Raw genomic sequence first — 26,173 nt, forward strand, 5'->3', positions numbered from 1 at the left:
TATTGCTGATCATGGCCTTCATTTAATTACAGTGAGCCAGCGTCTTATTTTTCACAAATCAAGTGAATGTGCTCATGTTGCTCTGTACTGGGACACTATTCTGCCGCATCTTTGTGCTACTATGACACCATCTTAATTATCATAGTTTCATAATAAAATTCTACCATCCAGTTGTATAAATCCTCCAAATTTATTCTTCAAAAATTATCTTGTCTATTTTTTGGCCTTTTGATATCCACATCATTTTAGAATCAATTTGGCAATGTTCACACACACATACACAAAGATTTTCTAGATCTTCTTTGACATTTCATTGAATATATAAATCAACTTGGAGAAAACCGATATGTTCTTTAACGTTGAGACTTTTAATCAATCCATAAACATGGCTTTTCTTTTTTTTTAATTTTTATTTTTTTCGGATGTACATCATATTTCGAATTCTGTATACATTAAACACGGTTTTTCTTTCCACATATTTATTAACACTTTGTAGTTACTTGCGTAGATATCTTGCCTGTCTTGCATTAGATTTGTTCATAGGGATTTGATGTTGGTAATAGAAGTGATAAAATTTTTACTTTATTTTTATTTGCCTGTCTTAATATAGAAACTGATTTTGGAATATTGACCTTGTATTGGACACCTTGCTAAATTCAACTAGTCTAATATTTGTAGAGTATTTTGGATTTTCCTTCAAATAAAATCAGGCCACCTATGCATAATAGTTGCTATCTTTTCTGATCTGATGTCACTGATTAGGTGCCAGTGTAATGTCACATAGAGTTGATAGTGTGCCTCCATCTCTCAATCTGAAGGACAAAACTTTTAAGAATGATTTCTGCTATAGTTATTTTGTAAATACTTCATCACATATGGAAGTTCCCTTCTATTCCTAGCTGACTAAATGTCTTTCTCAAGACTGAGTACTGACTTTTATTAAGCACATTTAATGTATCTAATAATATGATAGCGTGTTCTTTCAATTCTATTAACTTGGTAAATTATCTTAGTTTTTGAAACTTAACCCAAATTGCATATAAAAGATGAAATCCATTTATTCATGATGTATTATTTTCCTAAAATATGACTGGGTTTGATTTGCAGATATTTTGTTTAGGATTTTTGCATCTATGCTACTGAGAATCATTGGCCAGTAGTATTCCTTTCTCTTTTTTTGCTGGAAAAGATTTGCCCTGAGCTAACGTCTGTCGCCAATCTTCCTCTTTTTTTTTTCTTCCTCTCCAAAGCCCCAGTGCGTAGTTGTATATTCTAGTTGTAAATACTTCTAGTTCTTCTATGTAAGCCACCACCATAGCATGGCACCTGACAGACAAGTGGCATGGTGCCATGGCCAGGAACCAAACCCAGGCACCTGAAGCAGAGCATAGTGAACTTTAACCACTAGGCCAACAGCTGGCTCAGTAGTGTTGCTTTTACTATACTTGTAAGGTTTTGTTATCAGGAAAGCTAATTAATTAACTAACCTCTTTAATTAAAAGAGAAGTATCTCCTCTTTTTCTATGCTCTCAGAGAATTTGTTTAAGATTAGAGTTATTAAAAATGTGTCATAAAATTCACCTATGAAGTAATCTGGGCCTGAGATTTGTGTTTTCTTTGTTTCCTAACTATGCCAATGATGTAATCAAACACATGTCTCTTCTATTTCTAGCCTACAGTCTTTAAGCATCCACCACTATCAACTCTATGCAACATTTCACTGTTACCTAACTATTGAAATAAGATCACAAAATATGTCAAGTATTATTTATAGATGTCTTGATTTTGTTTTGAAACAGATCCCCAAAATCACAGGGCTCCAAGAACTGAATCTTGGAAACTAAGTCTCTGAGAAATATTGCTAAAAATGGATTTAGATCTCAGAACCTCATTTCTTTTTTTCTCTGATTTTTCTCCCCAAATCCCCCCAGTACATAGTTGCATATTTTAGTTGTGGGTTTTTCTAGTTGTGGCATGTGGGACGCCGCCTCAACATGGCCTGATGAGCAGTGCCACATCCACGCTCAGGATCCGAACCGGTAAAACCCTGGGTCGCCAAAGCGGAGCGAGTGAACTAACCTCTTGGCCATGGGGCCAGACCTCAGAACCTCATTTCTGTGTGAACCATCCAACAATGATCCTGGTTCAGAAATAGACTTTAAACTCAGCCAAGGACTTGCTCTCCAAAAGTCAGAGGAGATCTCTGAGTTCCAGAACACTCAGCACAGCTTCTTTCAAAATGGCAATAACTCACATGCAAGACAGGAACTGCAAAGACTCCATAAGTCATTTCACTTGTGGCTGCAGCCAGAAAAGCACAGAAAGAGTGAAATTATTTTCCAAGTGGTCCTGGAACAGTTTACGATCAATAGGCAATGCTGTGACAGGGCTACTTTGAAAGAGAAATGGGAATCGAGTGGCAGTAACCTGGAGACATTCATGGCAGACCTGAGTGATGACTGCATGAAGCCACCTGGCTTAGTAAGTTGAGGGTTCTGGTTCCTGGAGTGAGGGGCGGAAAGGAGGGAGGAGTCAGTTGGAGATGCCTGGAAGCAGAGAAAGAAGAGTTAATTGTAGACCCAGTTCTTAGTCAGATCACCCTCTTCCTCACCAAGATGAATCTTTACCATCCTAAGCAAACAACAATAAAAGAAGTTTTACAGGCATTCATTCAGTGGGATATATAAGAAATAACATATTAATTAATTTAACTGATTTTCATTGGTAAAGTGGTAGGAGGACTCACCGTGAAACTGCCAATTGGGCAGAAACCTCAAGGATGAGGAGAAAGGCCTTAACATGATCTGGTTCTTCCCTCAGAAAGCCTTAGTATTTATATGTTTTCATTAGGAATGAAGAAATTACCTCGAAATTTAATGCAAGCAGAGTAAGAGCAGAACACAGAGGTGTGGGGGCCCACAGTACAGAGCTCTTGGGAAACCCTGACTGAGGCAGGTTTTCTACAGTGGCTTTTGTCATGCAGCAGATCTGTATATGACAGTGATCAAGCTTTTTTTAAAAAAAACATGTCGATGTCTACATGCAGGGACAGGGAGCCATCTTTTCTGAGAATATGCCCTTAAGAGAAGTTGTCGTTAATCTAACAAAACAGTTGTCAATAGGAATCCCAACAGGAGAGAACATGGGGACCCCTGAAGATAATTCTCTGGAGACAAGACGAGGTAAGTGAGGGGAGCCCAGACACCAGGAGGATGTTCTGCGTGAACTCTTTTTTGGGTACAACTTCATTGAGTCACTTCTTTATTTTCGTAGGAGATAAAGAAAATGGTGGCTTGGGGCCGGCTCCGTGGCTGAGTGGTTAAGTTTGTGCACTCCACTGCGGCGGCCCAGGGTTCGGATCCTGGGCGACGACATGGCATCGCTCATCAGGCCACGTTGAGGTGGCATCCCACATCCCACAACTAGAAGGACCTGCAACTAAGATATACAACTGTGTACAGGGGGCGGGGGTTGGGGAGATAAAGCAAAAAAAAAAAAAAAAAAAAAAAGAAAGAAAGAAAGAATGAAAATGGTGGCAACATTTCTTTGAAAACTTGTCAAGTAAATGACAGTATGACTAGTCAAGGCAATCAAACACCTTCCCTACTCATCATCCAGGAAGAGAACCGCCTGGGCCTGGAGAGGGAGGTGTTCCTTTGGAGAATCCACTCAGCTCCAGAAGAGCAGGTCTAGGCACCTGCAGGTCCCAGGAAGAGTCCCTGAAAGGACCCCCTTATCAAGATGTCCTTATAGAGGTGGGACCAGGGTTTCTCTCCCGGCCAAACCAGGTTACCCCTGAGTGTGTTCCTACCCACCAGAGCATTGAGGGAAACTCAGCATGTGGGGGACACCAAGAAAGATCCCAGAGAACCTCCAAGTCACACAAATGTGAGAAGTGTCCTAGGATCTTTAGGTATCTGTCTTGGTTAAAAGCGCATCAAAGAAGACACAATAATGAGGGGACATTTATTTGTGGCCAGTGTGACAAAGGCTTCTTCCAGGCATCAGAACTATGTGTGCCTCAGAAGATTCACACAGGAGAGAAACCTTTCAAGTGCAGCATGTGTGAAATGTCCTTCAGCCACAAAACCAACCTTTGGGCTCATGAGAGAATCCACATGGGAGAGAAGCCCTATGTGTGTTCCCTTTGCCAGAGAAGCTACCGCCAGTCACCCACCTACCACTGCCACCTGAGGACTCACCAGAAAATTGCCTTCAAAAGTGTTCCCTCCACACCAGATGCTTCCTCGGTACAGCCCCAATGTAATGTATATGAATCTGTACAAGTATGTATATTTCCTAGTACTTCTCTGTTTAGAATACATTTTATAATTTCCTGATTATATTTTCCATTTACTGTCTCACTCCACTAAAGTGTAAGCTAAAGAAGGGCAGGGAATTTCTCAGTTTTGTTCACTAACATATGTCAGGTGCCTAGAAAAGTGGCTGACACATTTCAAATGACCAATAAATATCTGTTGAATAAATGAATGAATGTGTAATATTGGTGTTTATGTTACTGACTCTTAGTTAATATCAGCCCTGATATAATTTCCCCTACAGTGAATCCAGCATATGGGGTTAAAACTAAAAGCATATATTCCCAGTTCCCTGCCTTTAATTACACTCATATGTAAACGTTTGTTTCTTTAACCTCTGACTTTCTGATAACTTTACAACCAAATAGAAGGTACAAATTGTTAAAGCCCAGATGGCCTCAAGCTGGGCTCCTACTAAAGTTGTGGCTAATCACAAGATCTTGAAGCTCTTTTACAGGAACACTAATGTCTAGAGAATATCAAGAAACTGTAGCTTCCCAGAGTCTACCATCCACCATGGAGATAAACAACCAAGGACGTCCATCTGTGGAATCCTTTGTCTTCTTCCCCTTGGAAGGCTGATTGGAAAATGCTGACCGAGAAGGCCATGGCCCCCCTCCCCTACCTAAAAACCCCCATCCGTTTCTTAATGGGGAGCTGGCAATTTTTGAGACACTAACACTTTCTTTGCTCCCTCTGCCTGGCAAAGAAAGTAAAGCCTTTCCTTTCCACTCAAGACTCTGTTCTCGTTACATTTATTCCTTACAATCCAGGAATGTCCAATTCCAGGACACAAACCCCAGCTCACAGTGGTCCAGGGAGGCTCCCTGCCTGCCCCCCATCCTCTGTCCACACCCTTTATCTCTAGTGCAGCCACCTAAATTTAAATTTAGTGCAGGCACCTAAAAATGTGGGGAGCAGAGGTGGAAACCAGAAATAGGCCTTAGCTGATTAAAGGGAATGTTTATATTTAAACACTATAATCATTTCTTTAATTCACTGGAAATATTAGTAGCTAAATTGGACCTGAATATAACTGGTGACTGTAAGTTGCAGGATGCTATTTTATTGACAAAGAGATACCAGAATGGTAAAATGTTTTCCATTCTTTTCTTCCAAAGATGGCAGGTATGAGGAGGTGAAGAGGGGCTTATTTCCAGAACAGGTTTGAAAGTGTGGTTTGGAAAGTAAGAAACGATTCTTTGGAGTGCTGAGGCAGAAGCCCGTGCACTGGGCATGTTATTTCAGATACTTTTTTGAGTTATCTTCCGCTAGGAAATTGGAGTTCAATCCTACTGAGAAACTGGGGGGTGCTATGCAGAATCTGCTCAAATTTCTAGCTGCATCCACAGAAGGGAGAACTATTGGGCTGTGGATAATCCCCCACTGTGTGGAGAAGACCATTTACCAATCTTCTTTCCTGGACTGTCTCCAGGTGTTATGCTACTGTGAACATTTAAGGAGACTGGTGCCTATATAAAGGAAGAAATTTGGCTATCTTGATTTGTGACTATTCTAAATTATATTATTGATCCTAATAACAATTCCTGTGTTTCTAGAGTGCCTCTCGAGGGTATAACTACTTCAGTTCTTGATCATGGAAACTGAAATACGTGTCACAGCTATTATTCCTGCCCTGTTGAAATAACCATGCCAGGAAGATGGTGGCTCAATGAAGTGCTGGATTGGAGAGCTTGGTGGTTTTGTTCCTTCCAAATGTGAAAATATCCTCATACTTCATACAGTATTGAAACATCACGCCATCTGGAAGAAGGAATTATTCTCGTGAGGAAGTCTCCTCTAAACTGAATTTATTTTTTGTTACTTTATTCTCTATCTCTTTATCTTTACCTGTGATGGGAAATGTTGTAAGTGACATCCACAAATCTCATCCAAAACAGACCAGTTTTGTGTGCCCACACACAGATTTCTCAATGTGAAATACAGCCTGTACCACTATTGCAGGAAAAATGGCTGATACTTACCCTTTATCAGATTTCTGAATGAGTTATTTCCTTAACATCTTCCAGCATTTACTTTTACGGTTATTTTTATATCACTTATATGCATTTGGTTTACATGAGTCAACCCTTTGGAATTACTCTTGTACTGAAACTGGGCAGTGGTGGCTTCTTCAGGCGGAATCCTGTGACCTCTTAAAGTGACCTCAGTGTTTTGATTGTTCCCTTGATTCCATTATATAACAAGAAGTTTCAGGATTATCTTGGAAAGTTCCTGCCTTAGACCTGGAATAAGCTTCCCCCCACCCAAGACATTCTGCTTTCTTATACTGGGAAATGGATTAAGAGTCCAAAAACTGGGTGCTAGAATTAGGCATTGGTATAGAGTTGTCTATAATTTCTAGATTTTTTTCAATTTAAAGAGGGAGAAAATGCATATATGTTTAAGTCAAATATTATGTGAGTTAATATGCATTGTTCCTATCAAATGTAGGTTTTAGTTTTATTCAAATTCTCTGGTTTTGTGTTTGATTTTAAACTATTGTGCAGGTGGGCCCTAATGCAGTCACCTGGTTCCTGTAGATAGACATTTGAAGTGTTTTTAAATAGAACTTCCATAAATAGCCTCTGCACACATGAGCACGAATACTTAATGCCTATTTAAATTGAGAAAACATGCGTTAGGTTTAGCATTGGAAGTTAGTGGACATGATGGCAATAACATATTTCTTTCTTTTTTGTTTGGTGAGGAAGATTGGTCCTAAGTTAATATCTGTTGCCAATCTTCCTCTTCTTGTTTGAGGAAGATTGTTGCTGAGCTAACATCTGTGCCAGTCTTCCTCTATTTTATGTGGGATGCCACCACAGTGTGGCCTGACAAGTGATGCCAGGTCCACACCCAGGATCTGAACCTGCAAACCCTGGGCCGCTGAAGTAGAGCACATGAACTTAACCACTATGCCACTGGCCCAGCCCCAACATGTTTCTTTTTTTAAGACTTTATTTTTTAGAGGAGTTTTAGGTTCACAACAAAACTTAGAGGAAGGTACACAGATTTCCTTTATATATCTGGCCTCCACACATGCATAGTCTCCCCCATTATTAACATCACTCACCAGAATGGCACAGTTTTCACCAAGGAGGAAACTACCTTAATACATCATAATCACCCAAAGTCCATAGCTGACCTTGGGATTCACTCTTAGTGTTGTAAATTCTATGGGTATGGACAAATATATAATGACATATTGTTATGGAACCTGAAGTGAATTCACTCACCCGTTGTGCAGCAAGCCAATCTCTGACACCCGGGGTAGTGGAAGAAAGTAGGAATTTTATTTTTGCACAGCACTGAGCAAGGAGAGAGGGCAGCTAATGCTAAAATCCCAAACTCCCTGAAAAGCTAAAAGGAAGGGTTTTTATTTGGGGTTTTAGGTAGGGGAGGGGGAGCATATGCCCTTGCTGGTCGGAGCTTTCCCACCAGCCTGTCTTTGGCTTTGAGACACTTGCAGAGAGGAGGGAGCCCGTGACCTTGCTGGTCAGCAGCTTTCCCACCAGCCTGTACCTCTTTGCTTGGAGGAGACAGTGAATGCAGGTGCTTGTCCTTGGCTGTGTCTGTCTCCATGGAGGACAGTGGATTCTGGAGCCAGGAAGCCAGGGAGTAAGCAGGGAATGAGTGCTTTGGTTTTAACCCCATATATGCTGGGTTTAATGTAGGGAAACTGATATCACTGTGGGTATCAATATATCCGTCATTATAATACTATCCAGTGCATTTTCACTGCCCTAAAAATCCTCTATGCTGTGCCTATTCATCCTTCCCCTCCTCCTCTCTACTCCTGGCAACTACTGATCTTTTTTTTTGTAAATGTTGGTAATTATTTTTTTAATTTATTTTTTTGGTGAGGAATATTGGTCCTGAGCTAACATCTGTGGCAATCTTCTTCTATTTTGTATGTGGGATGCTGCTACAGCACAGTTTGATGAGCAGTGTATAAGTCCACACCTGGGATCTGAACCTGTGAACCCAGGGCCACCAAAGCAGAGCATGCAAACTTAACCAGCACACCACTGGGCTAACCTCCATTGATCTCTTTATTGTCTCCACAGTTTTGCCTTTCTCAGAATGCCATATAATTGGAATTATAGAGGATGTAGTCTTTTCAGATTGGATTCTTTCACTTAGTAACATGCATTTAAGTTTCTTCCATGTCTTTTCATGGTTTGATAGTTCAATTCACTTTAGCACTGAATAACATTCCATTGTCTGAATGTGACACCACTGACCCCCTGTTCATCTTTACTACCCTGGAAATGTTTTAATTCTCCTCTTGCTCTACATTTTTCTCAAATATGGTATTTTTAACTGTCCACAGGAATTTTAAAACCTCACATGTGGAAGACAAACCCTCAGGATAGTTAGGAGCCTAGAATGCAGTCTGCTCACTTCATTACCTTATTTCACACAACTTACTTCACAGTCCTTTGCTCACCTGCTATTGATATTTAAATCATCTCAGTAATTAAAGATACGTTTTCTCCCTGGTATTTCTGCCATTTTTTAGGGATAACATTATTAATAGCATTCAAGGGATTGTACTTTTCACAAGTATTTCCCAGAAATCATCTCCACTCCTCAGGTAGATGTGATCTCAGCGATTAGAGGTAAATGGTAATCACTTCCCAGAAAGAGAGGAGATCACGGATACACAAGCCTTTATCTCAGGGCTCAGATCTTCATTTTCTATACATGCATGGATGTCACATGACAGCCACCATGCTGGCAGCAAATGACAATTTGATAAGTAACTACTATTTCCAGATAAGTGTCAGGCTATGGGAAACAAAAGAACATATTATGAAAATCAAAAAGAAATTCTGTCTTGAAAATCAGTTCTGCTTGCTTGGGTTGGACATAACTGCTGACAGAAAGGCAGGGGGTTGGTTTCTGAGAGATGCAGTGGGTCCCCCTTGTCCACTTGCTTTAGGGATTCCTCATTTCTTCTCTGTCTTTTCTCCTATAGCCTGTGTGAATCCATCTTTCATTTCTGACCAAACTCACTGACTCTCACAGCATCCACTCTAAAGCCCTCCATATGTGTGAAGTGAGGACCAGGAGAAGAGTGTGTTTAACTCACAGCTACTGAGTTTTCCTTTAGTCATTGTTCTCATATACTTTTTTGGGATCTTTTCAAGGCATAGTTTGCTAATGTAAGTAAGTAAGAGTATTTGTCCAAAATTTCTCTGATCAGTGCAAGAGATGATCGCCTTTCCCATTTAGTGAACTGAAAGAGTCACATAAGAAAACTGTGACTGAATGTTTGCAAGTTTCAAATGGCAAGAATAATAAGAGAGGTGAAGAATCTCCAGATATAAATGTTACCAAGATCTAGAAGCATGTTGTATGTGTACTTAATATCTTAATTGCTTTAATATCTCACTACTCTCACCATAAAGACCTCAGATTCGTGTTGGTTCTTAGTGTACCATTTAGAAGGCCTGAAACAGTTTGGTTTAACCAATATTCAGGCCACAAACACTCTCTGCTGAGCATCTTCATATCCCTTTCTTAGAGAGTTGTTTTCTTAATTAAATCCCAATTATGCACTCATAGAATCTTTTTAATCAGAGGAAGGTTAAGAGCCTTTATTTGATCTTGAGTGACTGCCATTCTTAAGGGCCAGCAGTGTTCAGTAAGAAGAGCAAATTTTGGACTTGTAAGCCCCTCTTGTCTCTAATACAAACCTTGTTCATTCTCACTCTAAACAAGATAGTATCACTGTTTTTAACTTAAATTTATTTCCAATTTCTCTTCACAGTTCTGTTTCTTTCCCTTTAACCCTCCTTTTATTTTGCTTCATCAGTATAGTTTCTTTCTTTTCTTTTGTTAAAATTTTTTTGAGGAAGATTAGCCTGAACTAACATCTGCCACCAATCCTCCTCTTTTTGCTGAGGAAGACTGGCCCTGAGCTAACATCCATGCCCATCTTCCTCAACTTTATATGTGGGACACCTGACACAGCATGGCTTGATAAGCAGTGCATAGGTCCGCACCCAGGATCTGAACCCACGAACCCCGGGCTGCCGAAGTGGCACATGCGAAATTAACTGTTGTGCCAATGGCTGGCCCTATAATTTCTTTGTATTACTGTTCTACTAGTCATTTTCTCTTTCTTTTTCTGTTTAACTGTGAAGGTTGTTAGAGGGTCCTCATCTTGGCTGGGGGCTGAAGCTGTCTCGAAGTTCCTACTCCCTCAGTTCTTCTGTGGTCCCCTCTAATCCTCCTCTCTGCACCAGGGCTGCCTCCATTTAGCCCCCACCCTCTCCACCTGAAATATTGATTTCAACCTGACATATATGTAATGAGTGACCATCAACTGCCAGGATGAGTTAAATTCTGGGGCTATATAGGGTGGTACAAAACAGATGAGAATCCCTACCTGTCTAGTGGTCATGAATCCCCTCAGCTTTTGTTTATCTAGTAATGTCTTTATTTCTTCCTCATTTTTTAAAGAACAATTTCCCAGGTATAGAATTCTCAGTTGACTGGGGTTTTTAAAAATCTCTGGCAAGGGAAATAGGGCTTGGAGCTCACTAGTCCACCATTATGCTGATATCACTCCCCACAGTGTATTTTAATTGAAATTTTTTTAATTTAAAAAAAGGGGATAGCAATCTGGATTGGATGACGTGGTAACACAGGAAAACCTTGGTCAGAACTAGGAAACAAGAGCCCGTGAAGTTCTTGCTTTTTCCTTTTTGCAAATCTGCCCACATGCCATTTCTTTTAAGAAGTTTTTAGAAACTACAGATAGTTTCAAACTTTAAATATCCATTATTTTACTCAAAATATTATTGTTGAAATGTTTTATATTCATTATTTTCTCTTATTTACTAATATAGAATGTAGTCATATTGACTTTATGGAAGTCGTTGGAAATAATTTCATTGGAAATAATTCCTCTTTTTTGGTTAAATCCACAGAGACGCTTGCAGTCTGAGGGAACAGGGAGGCCCTCTGGTGGCGGGGGGCCTTCTTGGAATACAGGTCATACAGCGATAGTCCCTCTTGGCAAGCATGCAGCCTTTGTTCCTCTGCCTACTTAAACAAGCTTCTCTCAAGGGGCAGTAGTGGTGTATGCTTCCATCCAGCTGGCCGCCACTGGACCTTCCCTGTAAGTAACCCCCAATAAACCAATATGTCTCATTCACTGTCTCCAGATCTCTTCTTTAGTCTCTCAGCAACCTATCCTGCACTGCCTACCCAGCTGGCATGTGGCAGAGCAGGTGGTTATAGAGATTTAATGGGACAAACCAATGGGAGGCTTCTGTTTTATTATAGGGAGAGAATAGAACAGTGAATACAGCAAGTCCACATTGTCCTTTTATTCTCCAGCTGTCAAGGCAATTAGTTGCCCAGGCATAAAGGCCATTACCAAAACTTCCACATATAAAGATGTAGCCAGAAGGTGTGCATAAGGTTCCTGCATTGTGACAACATCCAGGGACCCGTTCATTGGTATAGAGGTGTTCGGAGCATTTGACCAAGACTCAGATAATGTATTATTACATATTGAAAGACAACCTAAATATATGGGTATGTCAGCAAGCTTACAAATGGCCCAATTTATATTGGCTGCCCTGCAGTGTCTCGCATGCAGTTGAGAGATCTCATTTTCCCATCCTAGGGCTAAATTGAAGCAAGGAATGAGGTTACATGCGTTTAGTATTCTAACTTTATAAAAGGGAATTGCAGAACAATTTAGCCATGCGGTGGGATATAGAATTCTAGTGAAGTTACTTATAGGGTGAACTAAGGGGTCATTGCTGTCTTGGACAAATTGAGGATTCTGATGACAAATCCAACAATCAGAGAGGTTTCCCCCATTTGCAATAGATTGGGAAAGGCAAGCAAAGGCATTGTCCTTCCAAGAAAGAGAGGGAGAAAATGAAGAAGCAACAGTGAGAAAAGGGTGTACAGGCCTGGCCCAGTCATCTCAGGAGAGCTGTCTCCTTCAGATGCCATCGCTTCAATTCCCGGAAATCTTCAATTTCAGCTCACTGGACAGTGTGCAGGTCCAGTTGGGGTTGTTGCCTTCTTTAGGTGAACAAATGAATCCAAGAGTCCACTCCCTGGAGTTCGGTGGCACAAGGGTTAGTTAACAGTACCTGATAATTCCAAGAAGTTTGCAAGGTTTTTTGTTAAGGTTCATATAATATGCCCAGTGAAGTGGGTGCCTCTATCACCGGAGGTTGTGGAAGGTATACCCCAAGTGGGAGACACATTTTCTAATAGTATTTTTGCCACCTTGAGGGCATCAGCCTTGAGAAAGGGGAAGGCTTTGACCCATCCAGAAAACATGCATATAATAACAAGAACATATTCATAACCCATGCTAAGTGGCAGTTGAATGAAGTGTAGTTGCATGTGTTCAAAGGGTCCAGAAGGTGGGTCTCAGGTCTCTGGGAACAAGAATAGTTTTTCCAGGACTATGAACCTGGCATATCAGACATTGCTAGTAGACTGCTTTTGCAATTTTGTAGAAGTCTCGCCACCAATGTTGATTCATAATTTGTTGGTGGAGGCAGGAGTAGCTCCCCCAGGATGTGAAGAGACGGAATGCTGTCCTGTCCGGAGGTCTGGACCTTCTCTCTTTGATTTAACTTTACCATGAATTACAACAGATGTCAAGGTACCTACCTCTTTTAGCTTAGAGACAATAAATAATAGTCAATTGTGGAGAAGACGATCATTAACCTTATGCTCTATAGAATGGAATGCTAATAAATATTCTTGTGCTCGCTTTGTATCTCCTTATCTCTCTGAGAATATTTGTAGAGCTATTTCTGTACTAATCCTGAAAAATATAAAAACGACACTTGTGAACAGTAAAGAGAGACTTGATTACACCGACTCAAGTCTCACGTCTCTTCCTTCACTGCGCCGACTCCGTCCCTCCCTCAGGAACCTGGACTCAGCTGGAGCAGGACTCCGGCATTGATTCATAATTTGAGTCACCTTAAATGCACTATGGTGGGTGAAGGAATGCAAAACTTAAAACATACAGTTTTCTAGGGAACAAGGAAAAACTAAGCAGCTGTCTTGGGTTTCCTATAGCACTGTTTGTTTGTTTATTTTACAGCCATTGTCTACCTATCTTAATTTTTCTGATTCAGCAGCGGAGTGTTGCCATGCTACAAGGACATCAGGATGGCAAATGTCTGGCAATGAGGGGTCATTTTTTTTGCAGAAGCAGAATGGGCTTCACGCATATGTGCCGCAATCTTTTAGATTCTGTTGCTGCTGCCTTTGCATGAAAGTCAGGTAGGGTATGTTCCTGATACTCAGATTTAGTCCTTTTAGTGTGAGTCTCAATTTTGATGACAGAGGCCCAATTCAGTCTCATGCGTTTCCTTTCTATGAATGTTATGAAGATGAAGCATCTTGGCAAAAGCATCAGAGTAACTATAAGTGACAAAAGAATTTTTTAAATGGTTTGTTATAATGCAATTGACAAAAAAATTTGGTCATTTCTGTGACATACAACATTTTAAGATAATAACGAGAATTATCACTGATAACATTATACCAGGACATATCAGGATTTTAGGAACTTCACATAATTTCTAGAAGACTTATATGCTAATATAAGCACAGCGTAAAGAAGGCAGACTTCATACAGCACAGAAAATTTTTTTGATACACCATAAAAATCTTTGTTTTCCTTTCATAATCTCTTATCAGGAGCAGACCAATAGTCTAAAAAAACTTTTTCTTTTTTAACAGAGAGAAAGCCAAATTTTACTTTTGTATCAACTTACTTCTGGTATTAAAATTCATTTATTTGATTAAGTTTATTCCAAACTTAGCCAGCCCTGACTGTACATAAAATTCCTTTCCCTTACTATTTCCAGTAGTTCTAATTCCATACATTAGGATTTTTAACCCTTAGAAACCTTTGATTTCTAGTGTAAACTAAGAAGTAAGCAATTATGAACTATTTTTTTCATTAGCATTCTGTGGATTGGCAGACATATACAGATCTGCATCTCTTGAGAGGGATATGTTCTGAGAAATGCGCCATTAGGCATTTTTTTTCACTGTGCAAATGTCATAGAACGTACTCACACAAACCTAGATGGGATAGCCTACCTTACACCTGGGCTATATGGTACTCATCTTATGGAACCACTGTCATATATGTGATCCGTTGTTGACCAAAACGTTGTAATGTGGCTCATGTCTGTAAATATTTTTTATAATTTCTAGAAATGTGCTCTTTCATGGAAATTTTCTTCGTGTGACACAAGACATGCTTACTAATAGATCCAGTTTTATCTTTAGTTTCTCTGCAATAGGAAGCTCAAAGTAGATAAACATATATTCAGTAATTAATATTCAATATTTGATCTCATTAGGGAATGACTGATATATTCAATACATTTCTATCATTTGATTTAACTTAGCAAAACTCTAAAAAGTTTCAAGTTGACAAAGAGATTTGGGAAACATATTTGAAAAGTTCACCTAAAAATCTTTTATTCTACTTACATTTATTTAATTTACTCACTCTTAACAATTATGTTTAGACTACTTATGAAAATTTCATCGTATCGAGTTATTTTTCTTGCTGACAAATTTGTAAGCCTAAGTAAAATAAAAGTCTTATGTTTAATGATGATAGCTGTAAAGACATGTCTCTTTTAATTAAACCAATGAACTTAAACTAGCTTTTATTTACTAAAGATTATTTTAGGCCACGTTAACTTGAAAGAACATTTGGGTTAATTTTTATATTCCTGAGAAATTTAGAATGCCCAATCCTTACAAGCACTTGACCTTCAACCCAATTAAATAGAGTGCTTTTACAAACTAATTTTGGCAATATCACCCAAAGGTAGAAAAACATCACACATCTACATAGACACACACAGAATCATACAGACAAACACAAACGGAGACATTATAGTTACTAATATCTGCGGAGAGGACACTTAAGATTTTTCATTAGCCCAATTTCCAAATACTTCTCTCTCTCACATTTTTTTCCTTCTGATGAGAAACTTCTCCCTAATGTTTGCATTTCAAAGAATGGCTCTTAGTTCCTAGAGTAACTATTATTTAAATTTATCTTCTCTTTATGTGCCGGACAATTCTATTTCCAACTTCCTGATCTTTTACAACATAATATGGGAGGTCTGGGGATTGGCAAAAAGGATTGACACATCCACCCACTTATTGTTGGAATGTTTCTTTCTCTCTGGGTACACAGTTTCATTTTAACTTAGGAGAGGAAGGCTTTAAAAAGTTCCCATACAAAGAATTGGTGAGTGGTGAGTACTCAGGTGAAAAAGGAAGTGGGAGGAGGGCTGTAAGAGTCCTACCCACTGTCACATCCAGCCCACTGTCTGTTTTAGGTATTTTTTGTCACTTTCATTTTTCACTAGCCTCTTGTAAATAGTCTTTCAATGAAGCTATTTTGGAATCTTGAAGACTTTTGTAAGCATTTGTATAACAAAGTAGGCATTTCATTTTGCTCTCCCAATTTGGGATCCCTTGCTCGCAAGTGCATTTCCTTTTTGTTTTTTTAAAAGATTTTATTTTTCCTTTTTCTCCCAAAGGCCCTCCCGGTACATAGTTGTGTATTTTTAGTTGTGGGTCCTTCTAGTTGTTGCATGTGGGATGCCACTCAGCACGGCTTGATGAGCAGTGCCATGTCCGCGCCCAGGATTCAAACTGGTGAAACCCTGGGCTGCCAAAGCAGAGCGCGAGAACTTAACCCCTCGGCCAAGGGGCCGGCCCCGCGGATGCATTTCTTAAATGAGTAATTTCACCTAATTGGAACATTCCCCATAATTGCCATTATAATTCTAGGTTGTTTTTAGTAAAATGTTGCCATCTTGTTAAGTATCTGCAAATTCCAGGACTATGGTCATTAAATATAAAATAAGCCAATGTGCTGGAAGGTGGTGTGCTCAACTCTCTGGAAATAAAAGATCCCATTTCTTTTAGGTAGACGTTTGGGTTTCTTCGAAGCCACATCAATACCTAAGTTATGAGGCTTCTGAGATTTTCTTTTAGGAATAGCCTTTACCTCATGTGTACATTAAGAGAAACCAAGAGTAATCAGGGAAATGGAACCATGGACACTAGCAGTACCCAACAAACTAGGGACTGGGGATAGGATTGAACCAGCACACCTCAAAGAGTGGGGATAGCAGATTGATTCCAAACAAATGGAGAACTGCAGCTGCCATCAGCTGTTTCCCACATGGAATCCAGGGACAAAACCAAGGCCTGAGGATTAGACAATACTGCCAACTAAATTGGACCCAGTCCAACCCCAGATCCAGTCTGGTGTTTAAGCTGAACCCAGTCAAACTGCGGCTGGTACCACCAGCAATTCACTGCACAACCTAAACCAGCTAGCTCTAAGAAATGGAGACTACAGACTAGAACCGGGGAAAGGACTAAACCAGGAAACCCCAGTAAATGCAGACAGCAGATTGGAACTGGGGAAGGGATTCCAATGTGTGGGCTAGGGACTTCAGGTTCTGGATAGAACCGTCTGCACTCCAACTTGACCCACTGAGCCCACAACTAAAAGGCCAATTAGATCTGGAGCTCAGATGAAAAAGTGGAGCTCAAACTGAAAAGAACTTACCAATGGCCCTCAGAAATGGCATTTGGTAAGCGGTTCTTCTCAAATACTTGTCACGTTCCTAAAAGGAATTGAAGGTATCTAAGGCTATTGAGTAAGAAATATATAGATACACCACTGTTCCTCAAGAAGTTGGACACAATCATTGACTCTACAGGCAGGAAAGACATTTTCGGTGGGAACCAGAAACAGAGTTCCAGCTTTGTCCTCCCGCTTCAGAGCACTCTAACATCCCTTTTCTATCTTCTCTGTCCCGTCCCTCTGTGGAGGCTTTTTCTCTTGTTCCTGACTCAACATCCTGAAACTCATCAAGCTGACTCTAACGTCTCAGGCAACAGGCACTTGAAGGAAAAGAAGATAATACTCACCAGGTTCCAGCTAAGAGTAGACACATTGTGTGTCTGAAGGACTCTATGGAATGATACATCCCTTTGGATTTGTACTCATTGGGAGCACCTGAGACAACACTTTTAGACTCTGGGAGCATGCTAGGCTTCAAGGAGTCTGAAATAATATCCGTAAACACTTAGGTGATCAGTTGCCGACAACACTCCCCAGGAATCTGCATACAGCCTCTTAAACAAAGAGCAAAGGTCTTCTCTCGCCTTAGGAGGCTGGAGACACCACTTCCCAGAATCTCTCCTGGTGCCATTGCCCCTGGACACCCCAGTGGCGAGCACACAGTCCTTGGGCTTTTGAAGATGTGAGAACTACATTACCCAGGGTACTAAGCGCCAGTCGCCGTTGGCGTCTGAACCAATGAAAGCTCAGGAGAGGGGTATTTCCGTGCGTGCGCATCGAGTCGGGGCGGGACTTCTGGCATCCTCCCCGTGGCGGTCATTTTGGCTGCTCTCTCGTATTTACCTCAGCGTCTGGAGCACCGGGTCGGGCTGAGGTTCCGGGACCGAGGAGGCGCCGAGAGGAGCCCCCGTCCCCGTGGCCCAAGGGCGGTTCTGAGCCTCGGCGACGCCGCCCGGGGCCCCGCGCCAGGGAGCGCCGCGGCCGGCGCTTCCTCTCCCGCCGCTCCCGACCCCGCTCCGCCTCCGAGGCCGATGGCGGCGGCCGCACGGAGGGAGCCGGCTCAGGTGAGCGCTCGGCTCCGGCCCGCCCCGCCCGCAGCGCAGCCCGAGCTCCAGCCCTCGGGCGGGCGCTGCTCCCGGGCCTGCAGCCCAGGCCCCGGGACCGGGCCGGGGAGGCGCTCGTGGGGCCTGTGGCTGCGGGCGGGGGCCGGGCTGCGGGCGAGGGTCGCGGTCCGAGGGGACCCGGGGTCTGTCGTGTGTGTTCAGGAGGGAAGACCTTTGCTCTGACTGTGAGGCGAAGTCGCTGTTGGAGTAGCAGGCTGCCGTTCTCAGGAGGCTGGGAGCCGTGGAGAGTGGTGGACTGGAAAGGCTTCGCCTGAGCTAGGCTCTTAGGCGTGTTCCAGAAGCTGCTCGGAGCACAGACTGGACAGGGACTGAGCGTGCGAGGCACAGGGGGATTTAGTCCTCGTCCAGAGTCTCACAGCTGATGAGAGTCAGCACTGAGGCCTGAGACGCAGAGAGAATGCCGTCATCCCAGGTGTCCTGGCTCCAGAGCCGGGCAAGGTGACTGGGCAGCCGGGAGCCCGTGGAACCCTGCCATGGTCACCTGCCTCTCAGCACTTCTTCACCCAGCCTGTCACAAGTACAGAAGCACTTCTGGACCCTACAGAGGGAGTGAGTGGAGGGTGTTGCAGAACCTCACTGATGCTGATCCTACTGATGATCTCTGGGATTGTGGTGTCCTGGGTGGAGGTCTTGATCCTGGGGAGCCTGGACAAATCCTAAGCCCAGGGTCCTCAGAGCAGGCGTCGGGTTATATGGAGTGGCTACTATTGCTGGCAACCGATGGAATGAGGTGTGGAGGAAGGTTGCCCCAGGTGTAGGTGCCAGTCTGTGCAGACTCTTGGAGGTGAGGCTGAACTGGTTTAAGAGAACCGGAAGTCTTCTTTCTTTTCCCTGGGGACAGAGAGCAAGGGGTCAGGAGTGAAGCCTGGAATGGCTCCCTGAGAAGTTGGGTGTCTCTTCTGGAGGATGGGAACGATGAGAGGTTTTGAGCAGAGGAGGGAGGTGATCTGACCCAGCTCTCCTCAGGCTCCCTGTGACTGCGGCACGGAGAACAGACTGGGGGTGTGAGGAAAGTGGTGGGAGGACCAGGGAGAAGCAACTACAGTAGTCCAGGTGAGTGTCAATGACGCGGACCAGCGTGTTGGCCATGGAGGTGGTAGAAACGGTTGGATTCTGGATCAGTGTTTTTCGGTAGGTCTGCTCTGATTTTCTGTTTTTGAAGGTGAGAGAGAAAAAGGTAGAAGTCAGGAATGACTGCAAGGTGTTTGGTTTTAGCAGCTGGAGGCAAGAAAGTTTCATCAGCTGAGGTGTCGAAGTCAGTAGTAGGATTAATTTTCATTCAGGGTATGAAGAGTTTTGTTTTGGCCACCTTAAGTGTATGAGATACTTCAGAGAACGCATGGGTAGAGGTATTAAGTGGGCTGCTGGACGCACAGGTCTGGGACTGTGGGGAGGTCTTCAGGATGGAGACATTTTCAAAAGGTGGTGCATAGTATATGGACCAGGGTGGAGCTGTGTGTTTTTGCTTGGGCAGCTAAAACAAAATACCTACATTTCTCACAGTTCTGGCAGCTGGGAAGTCTAAAATTGAAGTGCTGGCAGATTCTATTCCTAGTGAGGAGCTTTATTCTTGTCTTGTAGATGGCTGCCTTCTCCCTGTATCCTCACATAGCTTTTCCTTGGTGCAAGCAAGTATAGAGAGCAAGAGAATTCTCTGTCTTCCTCTTAAAAGCGTCCCGCTCTCATGACCTAATCTAAACATGATGCCTCCAATATTACCTCCAAATATTATCACATTGGGGATTAGGGCTTCAGTATATGAATTTTGGGAGGAAGCATACATTCAGTCTGTAACACTGCAGGGCACGTTTAGTATATACATATTTATTGAGGTATAATTGATATATAATATTGTTTTTGTTTCTGGTGTACAACATAATGACTTGATATTTTTATACGTTACAAAATGATCATCACACTAAATCTGGTTACCATCTGTCACCATACAGCATTATGTTACAATATCGTTGCTGTATTTGCTATGCTGTATATTACTTCCCCATGACTTACTTATTTTATAAGGGGAGACTTTTAGAACAGGATTCTGAGCTGCTGATGGCAGTGGGGACGGTTGGAGGTCGGGGGTGATACTGCCTCCTGCTTGAATTTGCCAAGCACTCTCTATATGCCATGTGTTGAATAACATGTAGGAAGGACAAGGAGATGCCTATAGTGCAGGACAGGGGAAAAGTGATTGTGAGAGTGAGACGTAGTAGAAAGAATGATGTCCACCTGTAGAGGGAGTGTGAACTGATGATTCAAGGACCCAGCATTGATACATAAGGGTGAAATGCAAACCCATAGCCTTGGTTGTGTCTGTAAGGCATGGTCCAGGGGATCCTAGGAGAATTGCCTGACAAGAGGGAGTGCTTCCCTGCATGCCAGGCACAGAGCTTAGGTGGTGTCTCTCTGCCCACCTGCCTGTTGTTGCTGTGGGTGGACACAGATTAAAGGGACCAGGAGGAGAGAGTGTGCATCAGCGGCAGCTGGGCCTGGTTATCTTCTCTGAGATGAAGAATTGGGGAGGAGGGTGAGCAGGGGATGATTGGGTGGATGAACTTCTAGGAGAGAAGCAATTCATGGAATGAATGGTCTCCATCATGGCAGGGCTGTGTGACCTTCGAAGATGTGGCCATTTACTTCTCCCAGGAGGAGTGGGGGCTCCTTGATGAGGCACAGAGGATCTTGTACCACGATGTGATGCTGGAGAACTTTGTACTTACAACATCCTTCGGTAAGGCCTTCATATTCCTCTTGGTGTCCTTAGTTAGTCTGTCTTTCGCCCTGTTCTGGAGGCAGCTCTGTCCTTTCCACAGCCAGGCCGTGGGCCCTACTAGTTTTAGTTTCCCCACTTTCTTGGCATGTGTACTGTGGGTGCCAGGACTAAGCTGTGTGCACTCCCCCAAGCAATGCACTATGCACAGTGCAGTCCTAACACTTGCTACCTCAAGGTGTGCAGGGATGGGTCTGGGAGTCAGGAGTCTTGAGTCAGCCTAATCAATCTCACCTTTCTCGCCCTTTCCATGGCTAGATGACTGTCCAGATCTGCGGCACCTCGTGGGCCAGGTTCTAATACCTTTCACTTTCTTTTTTTTTAAATTGAGATACAATTGTCATATATAACATTAGTTTTAGGCGTACAGTATAATGATTTAGTATGTGTATGTGTTGCAAAATGCTCAGAACTATAAGTCCAGTTGACATTCATCATCGTAGAGTTGATTTTTTTTTCTTGTGATGAGAACCCTCAAGATTTCCTTGTGATTGTCTGTATCAGGAATTGCAGGCATTATTGTGGTCACTACTTGTGTGGTCTATAGGGTTTTCTTGAAAGACCCTCCTTCGAGATTTTATTATACGATTCTGTCCTTTCCTGTGGTCTGTTTTTTCCTGAGTTGCTCTGGGTCACTGCTGGCTGCTCACTTGTCCTGTCTTTCCCTAAAGACTCGCTTCATTCACATCCCATGTAGTTATGCAGCTGTGGGTGCATGGAGAGCCCTGATTGTTTCACAGAGTGGACATGGCAAGATGGACTCAGAGGAAGCCTTGCCCTGCTGAGAAGCAACTCAGAGGATGTGGCATCAGGGCTGTGTTGAGATCATACCAGGAACCTACCCTGTGTCCACCAGTGTTGTAGTATAAATGCCACTGGATACAAATACTTTCTAAACTTTCTTCTGCATACTTGACACTTTTTTGATTTATTTCATCTGTGACTCCAGTCCCTACTGTCCCCACATTCTGACTTCCATGCATCATTTGTTCTCTCCACTGTATGGCACAGTTCTTCTACAGTAACCCACACATAATGTGCTGTGAGGTGTGCACATATCTTTAAATAGTTGTTGAACTTCAATAGTTCCAATTGTATTTCCCTGGGCCTAAACCCAGATATCTTTCTACACTGCATGAATGTGTCCCCATGATGAGGTCTTGCTGAAGGCTGTTGGGAGAGGAGTGAGTCAGTGATCCTGCCTCCTCTCCCTGGGTGGCACCCCATACTTGTGCCATAAGGTCTTTGTCCCATAAGGTCTCCCCCATTCTGTGTTCTTTAGAGGCTCAGTACTACAAAGCAGCCTGTCCTTTCTTCAGATGGCTGCCTGTTCCCTCATCCTGAAAACATTGCCATGGATTCATTCTTTGGTTTGAATGTACAGATCTTCCTTGACTTATGATGGGTTTATGTCCTGATAAACCAATTGTAACTTGAAAATATTGTATGTCAAAAATGCATTTAATACACCTAACCTACTGAACATAATGGCTTAGTCTAGCCTACCTTAAACATGCTCATAAGAGTTATATTCCCTACATTAGGACAAAATTACCTAGCACAAAGCCTATTTTTATAATAAAGTGTTGAATGTCTTATGTAATTTATTGAATATTGAAGGTGAAAAACAGAATGGTTGTAAGTATATTGGTTGTTTACCCTTGTGATCCTGGCTACCTGGGAGCTGTGGCTTGCTGCTGCTGCCCAGCATCACAAGACAGTATCATATCCCATATGGCTAGCTGATCGTGTGTGTGTGTGTGAGAGACACATTTTTGATGGGACTTTCCTCTCCCACCTAAGTTAACATGCACTTTATCAGTATTTCTCTGCTTTCAGATTGTTGGTGTGGAGTAGAGGATGAGGAGGTAGTTTCTAATCAGAGAATTTCTGTAGAAGGAGTGTCACAGGTCAGGACTTCTAAGGCAGGTCCATCAACCCAGAACACTCAACTCTGTGAGAAGTGTATTCCAGTGTTGGAAGACGTTTTGCACCTGCCTGAGCTCCAAGCAACATATCCTGGGCAGAAACCATACTTGGATGGGGCATCCAGAGGTTTCTGGTTCAGTACAAACCTTCAGCAGTACCAAAAGCATAATAGTAGAGGGAAGATCTTCAAAATGGACATGGACCAGCCCTCATTTGTGACAAGCAGCAGATTCCACGTATTAGGGAAGCCCTTCACCTATGGGGAGAGTGGAAAGGACTTCCTAGCTACCTCAGGCCTTCTCCAGCAACAGGCCATTCCCGGTTGTGGGGAACCCTTTAACAGTGGAAACAGTCATGACAAGTGGCTTGAATGCAGGAAAGTTTTCAGCAACACAGACACGCTTCTCCGCCAGAGAGTCAGCACTGGAAAAGGTCTTGGTGAGTGTAACAAATTTGGGAAATCCTTCAACTGCAAATACAAACTTGGTCAGCACCAGCAAATTCACACTGGAGAAAGGTCTTATGCGTGTGGTGAATGTGGGAAATATTTTACCACTAGTTCTACCCTCCATCATCATCAGAGAGTTCACACTGGAGAAAGACCTTATGAGTGCACTGAATGTAGAAAATCATTTACCTATAAATCCCACCTGATTCGACACCAGAGAGTTCACACTGGAGTAAGGCCCTATGAATGTAATGAATGTGGGAAATCCTTTAGCCAGAAATCTATCCTCATTCAACACCAGAGAGTTCACACTGGAGAAAGGCCCTATGAATGCAGCGGATGTGGGAAATTCTTTAGCCAAAAATCTGCTCTTGTCCATCATGAAAGGGTTCACACTGGAGAAAGGCCTTATGAGTGCAGTGAATGTGGGAAAACTTTTACCTTTAGCTCCAGGCTCCGTTATCATCAGAGAGTTCACACTGGAGAAAGGCCTTATGAGTGCAGTGAATGTGGGAAAGCTTTTACCTTTAGCTTCAGGCTCCATGATCATCAGAGAGTTCACACTGGAGGAGGGCCTTATGAGTGCGTTGAATGTGGCAAATCTTTTAGTGCGAAATCTGTCCTCATTCAACACCAAAGAGTTCACACTGGAGAAAGGCCTTATGAGTGCAGTGAATGTGGGAAATCCTTTAGCCAAAGCTCGGGCCTCCTTCTACACAAGAGAGCTCACACTAGAGCAAGACTTTATGAGTGCACTGACTGTGGGAAAGCTTTTGGATGTAAATCCAAACTTGTTCAGCACCAGAGAATTCACACTGGAGTAAGGCCTTATGAGTGCATTGAATGTGGGAAGTCTTTTAGTGTGAAATTTGTCCTCATTCAACACCAAAGAATTCACAGTGGAGAAAGGCCTTATGAGTGTAGTCAGTGTGGGAAATCCTTTAGTCAGAAATCTGTCCTCATTCAACACCAAAGAATTCACACTGGAGAGAGGCCTTATGATTGCAGTGAATGTTGGAAATCCTTTAGCCGCAAAGCCCAGCTTATTCAACACCGAACAGTTCATAGTGGAGCAAGGCCTCATGAGTGCAGTGAATGTGGGAAATCCTTCAGCCAGAGATCTGGCCTCCTTCGACATAGGAGAGCTCATGTGCGGTAGATGTGGGAAATCTTTTAGCTGCAAATCTGACCTCAATCAACACCTAAGAGTTCACACTGGCAAAAGACTTTAGATATGGTGAGAATGTGCTCTTTCCTGGGAACAACTGTTTTAGGAAAGGCTCTGAGGAGCCATCTGCCTGAAATGAATTTCATAGCCAGATATCCACAAACTGGAGATTCCATGTAAGTTTTAGTTACATGGGAAGCATGTGTAACCTGCCTGGGGTTCTTGTCAGACTTATGTCATTGCCAGTTTCACCTTTGGCAGAAGGTGTTTCACTTCTATCACCTGGCACGTCCATGCAGTGTGCATTAGTAACCACCTTAGTATTCTCAGTGAAGCTGACCTCTGAGATCTCCCGTTTTGTTAGAGGAAATCGTGAGTATCCTGAGCTCTTATGGGGTCTTTATTCCATTCTCTCTGACAAGATAGGGCATAGACCTGACCCAGTGTTGGCTCAGATAATGCTATCTGAGTTCTGCTGGTGACTTTCAGAGAAGGACTAGCTTTTTCACAGACGCTAAAGTTTGTGGGTTAAGAGCTCAGCCTGAGGAAGGGGTAGTTGTGACACCTCCAGTGCTTCTGGAGACATCATGAATTTTTTGTTGCCCACAGGGGAAATCACTTAAAGCCCAAACCTGCTGAGGAGAATCTTATCCCCAGGTCCTACAAAGGAGCCATATGCCCTCATATCTAGAATTCAGAAAGCTACTAGTTGTAAGACTACAGGGGCAGGGGAGACTAATTGGTACAGAAGCACTGGATTACTAGAGAGTGGAGGAGACTGCAGCAAACTACATGGAATGTGCCTCTTCTAAAGATGGGTCCACAATTGTTCTAGTGACAGTGACCATGGGTTGAGTGTGTACAGAAATCTCAGAACCTCTGGATGTGTTTATCTTGTGTATCTGAAGTCACTGGCAGAGAAAATAATCTAATAGTTTTGTGGATTCCTGTAGCCTCTCTGAGCTGTTCACCTCAAGGCTATTGTTACACAGGCAACAAAAGGAGGATGGGGAGAAGGGAGATCCCATAGTCCAGGGATCCTCTTGACTCAAGTGGAAATGGCCTTCATTGTTTGCCAGTATTTCCTGCCGCTGAGGAAAGGCTGTTCCTCAAGGAATCAGGAGTGAGATAGTAGAGTCAATAGAGTAGCCAAACCCAACTTTCTGAAGAGTGGGAGATTTAGATTTTTATTATGAACCAATTTTTAAAGCTGTATTAAGGTATAAGAGACACAGAATAAATTGTACATATTTAAAGCATACACTTTGATAAATTTTGACATGTATATAAACTCATGAAATCATCATCATTGTGATAACATATCTGTCACCTGCATATTTTCCTCGTGGCCTTTTTTATTCTCCCTGCTCTCCCTGTCTCCAGGCAACCATTGATTTACATTCTTTATAATAGATTGCATTTTCTGGAATTTTATTATTTAGCCTTAGGTGTTTAGTTTTCTTGTTTCATTGATGCTGCATAATTACTCTGAGATTCATTAATGGTGTTTATATGCACATTTCATTCTTGTTTCCAAGTAGCTTTCTCTCTCATGTATAATTGACCGTGTTTATCCATTCACTTGTTTATGGGTACTTGGATTATTTCCAGTTTTTAGCTATTGTTAATAAAAGCTGATATGAACATTTGTTTACTCTTTTTTATATGTGTACATGTTTCATTTTCTTGTATTCTTGACTCAGAGTGAAATGCCTGAATCATGGTATCACTGAATATTTAACTTTGTAATCTATGATGATTGTGTTTTT

At 42.4% G+C, this 26,173-nt stretch overlaps 2 protein-coding genes across 2 annotated transcripts; both read left to right on the top strand.

Annotated features, from left to right (window-relative positions):
* Positions 1-2,088: 2,088 nt before the first annotated feature.
* Positions 2,089-5,914, top strand: LOC103553623 (zinc finger and SCAN domain-containing protein 4). Its single transcript, XM_070632441.1, is given in 5 exon segments — positions 2,089-2,485; positions 3,033-3,186; positions 3,519-3,625; positions 3,628-4,286; positions 5,879-5,914. Coding segments are annotated over 5 exon segments (1,353 nt in total).
* An 11,837-nt stretch (positions 5,915-17,751) lies between these two features.
* LOC103553616 (zinc finger protein 530-like) lies at positions 17,752-26,048 on the top strand. Its single transcript, XM_008524237.2, has 3 exons — positions 17,752-18,026; positions 20,694-20,820; positions 22,699-26,048. The coding sequence occupies exons 1-3, from the start codon at positions 17,994-17,996 to the stop codon at positions 24,393-24,395; spliced, it is 1,857 nt and encodes a 618-aa protein (XP_008522459.2). The 5' UTR covers positions 17,752-17,993; the 3' UTR covers positions 24,396-26,048.
* Positions 26,049-26,173: the final 125 nt, after the last annotated feature.

Source organism: Equus przewalskii, chromosome 9, assembly GCF_037783145.1.
Source record: "Equus przewalskii isolate Varuska chromosome 9, EquPr2, whole genome shotgun sequence".
In the NCBI taxonomy this organism is placed as follows: Eukaryota; Metazoa; Chordata; class Mammalia; order Perissodactyla; family Equidae; genus Equus; species Equus przewalskii.

Excerpts from the sequence above, each read along its gene's own strand:
- LOC103553616 (XM_008524237.2), top strand. The coding sequence starts at position 17,994 with ATGGCGGCGGCCGCACGGAGGGAGCCGGCTCAG. Across the intron at positions 18,027-20,693 it reads CACGGAGGGAGCCGGCTCAG|GGCTGTGTGACCTTCGAAGA; the intron begins GTGAGCGCTCGG and ends CCATCATGGCAG. Across the intron at positions 20,821-22,698 it reads TGTACTTACAACATCCTTCG|ATTGTTGGTGTGGAGTAGAG; the intron begins GTAAGGCCTTCA and ends CTCTGCTTTCAG.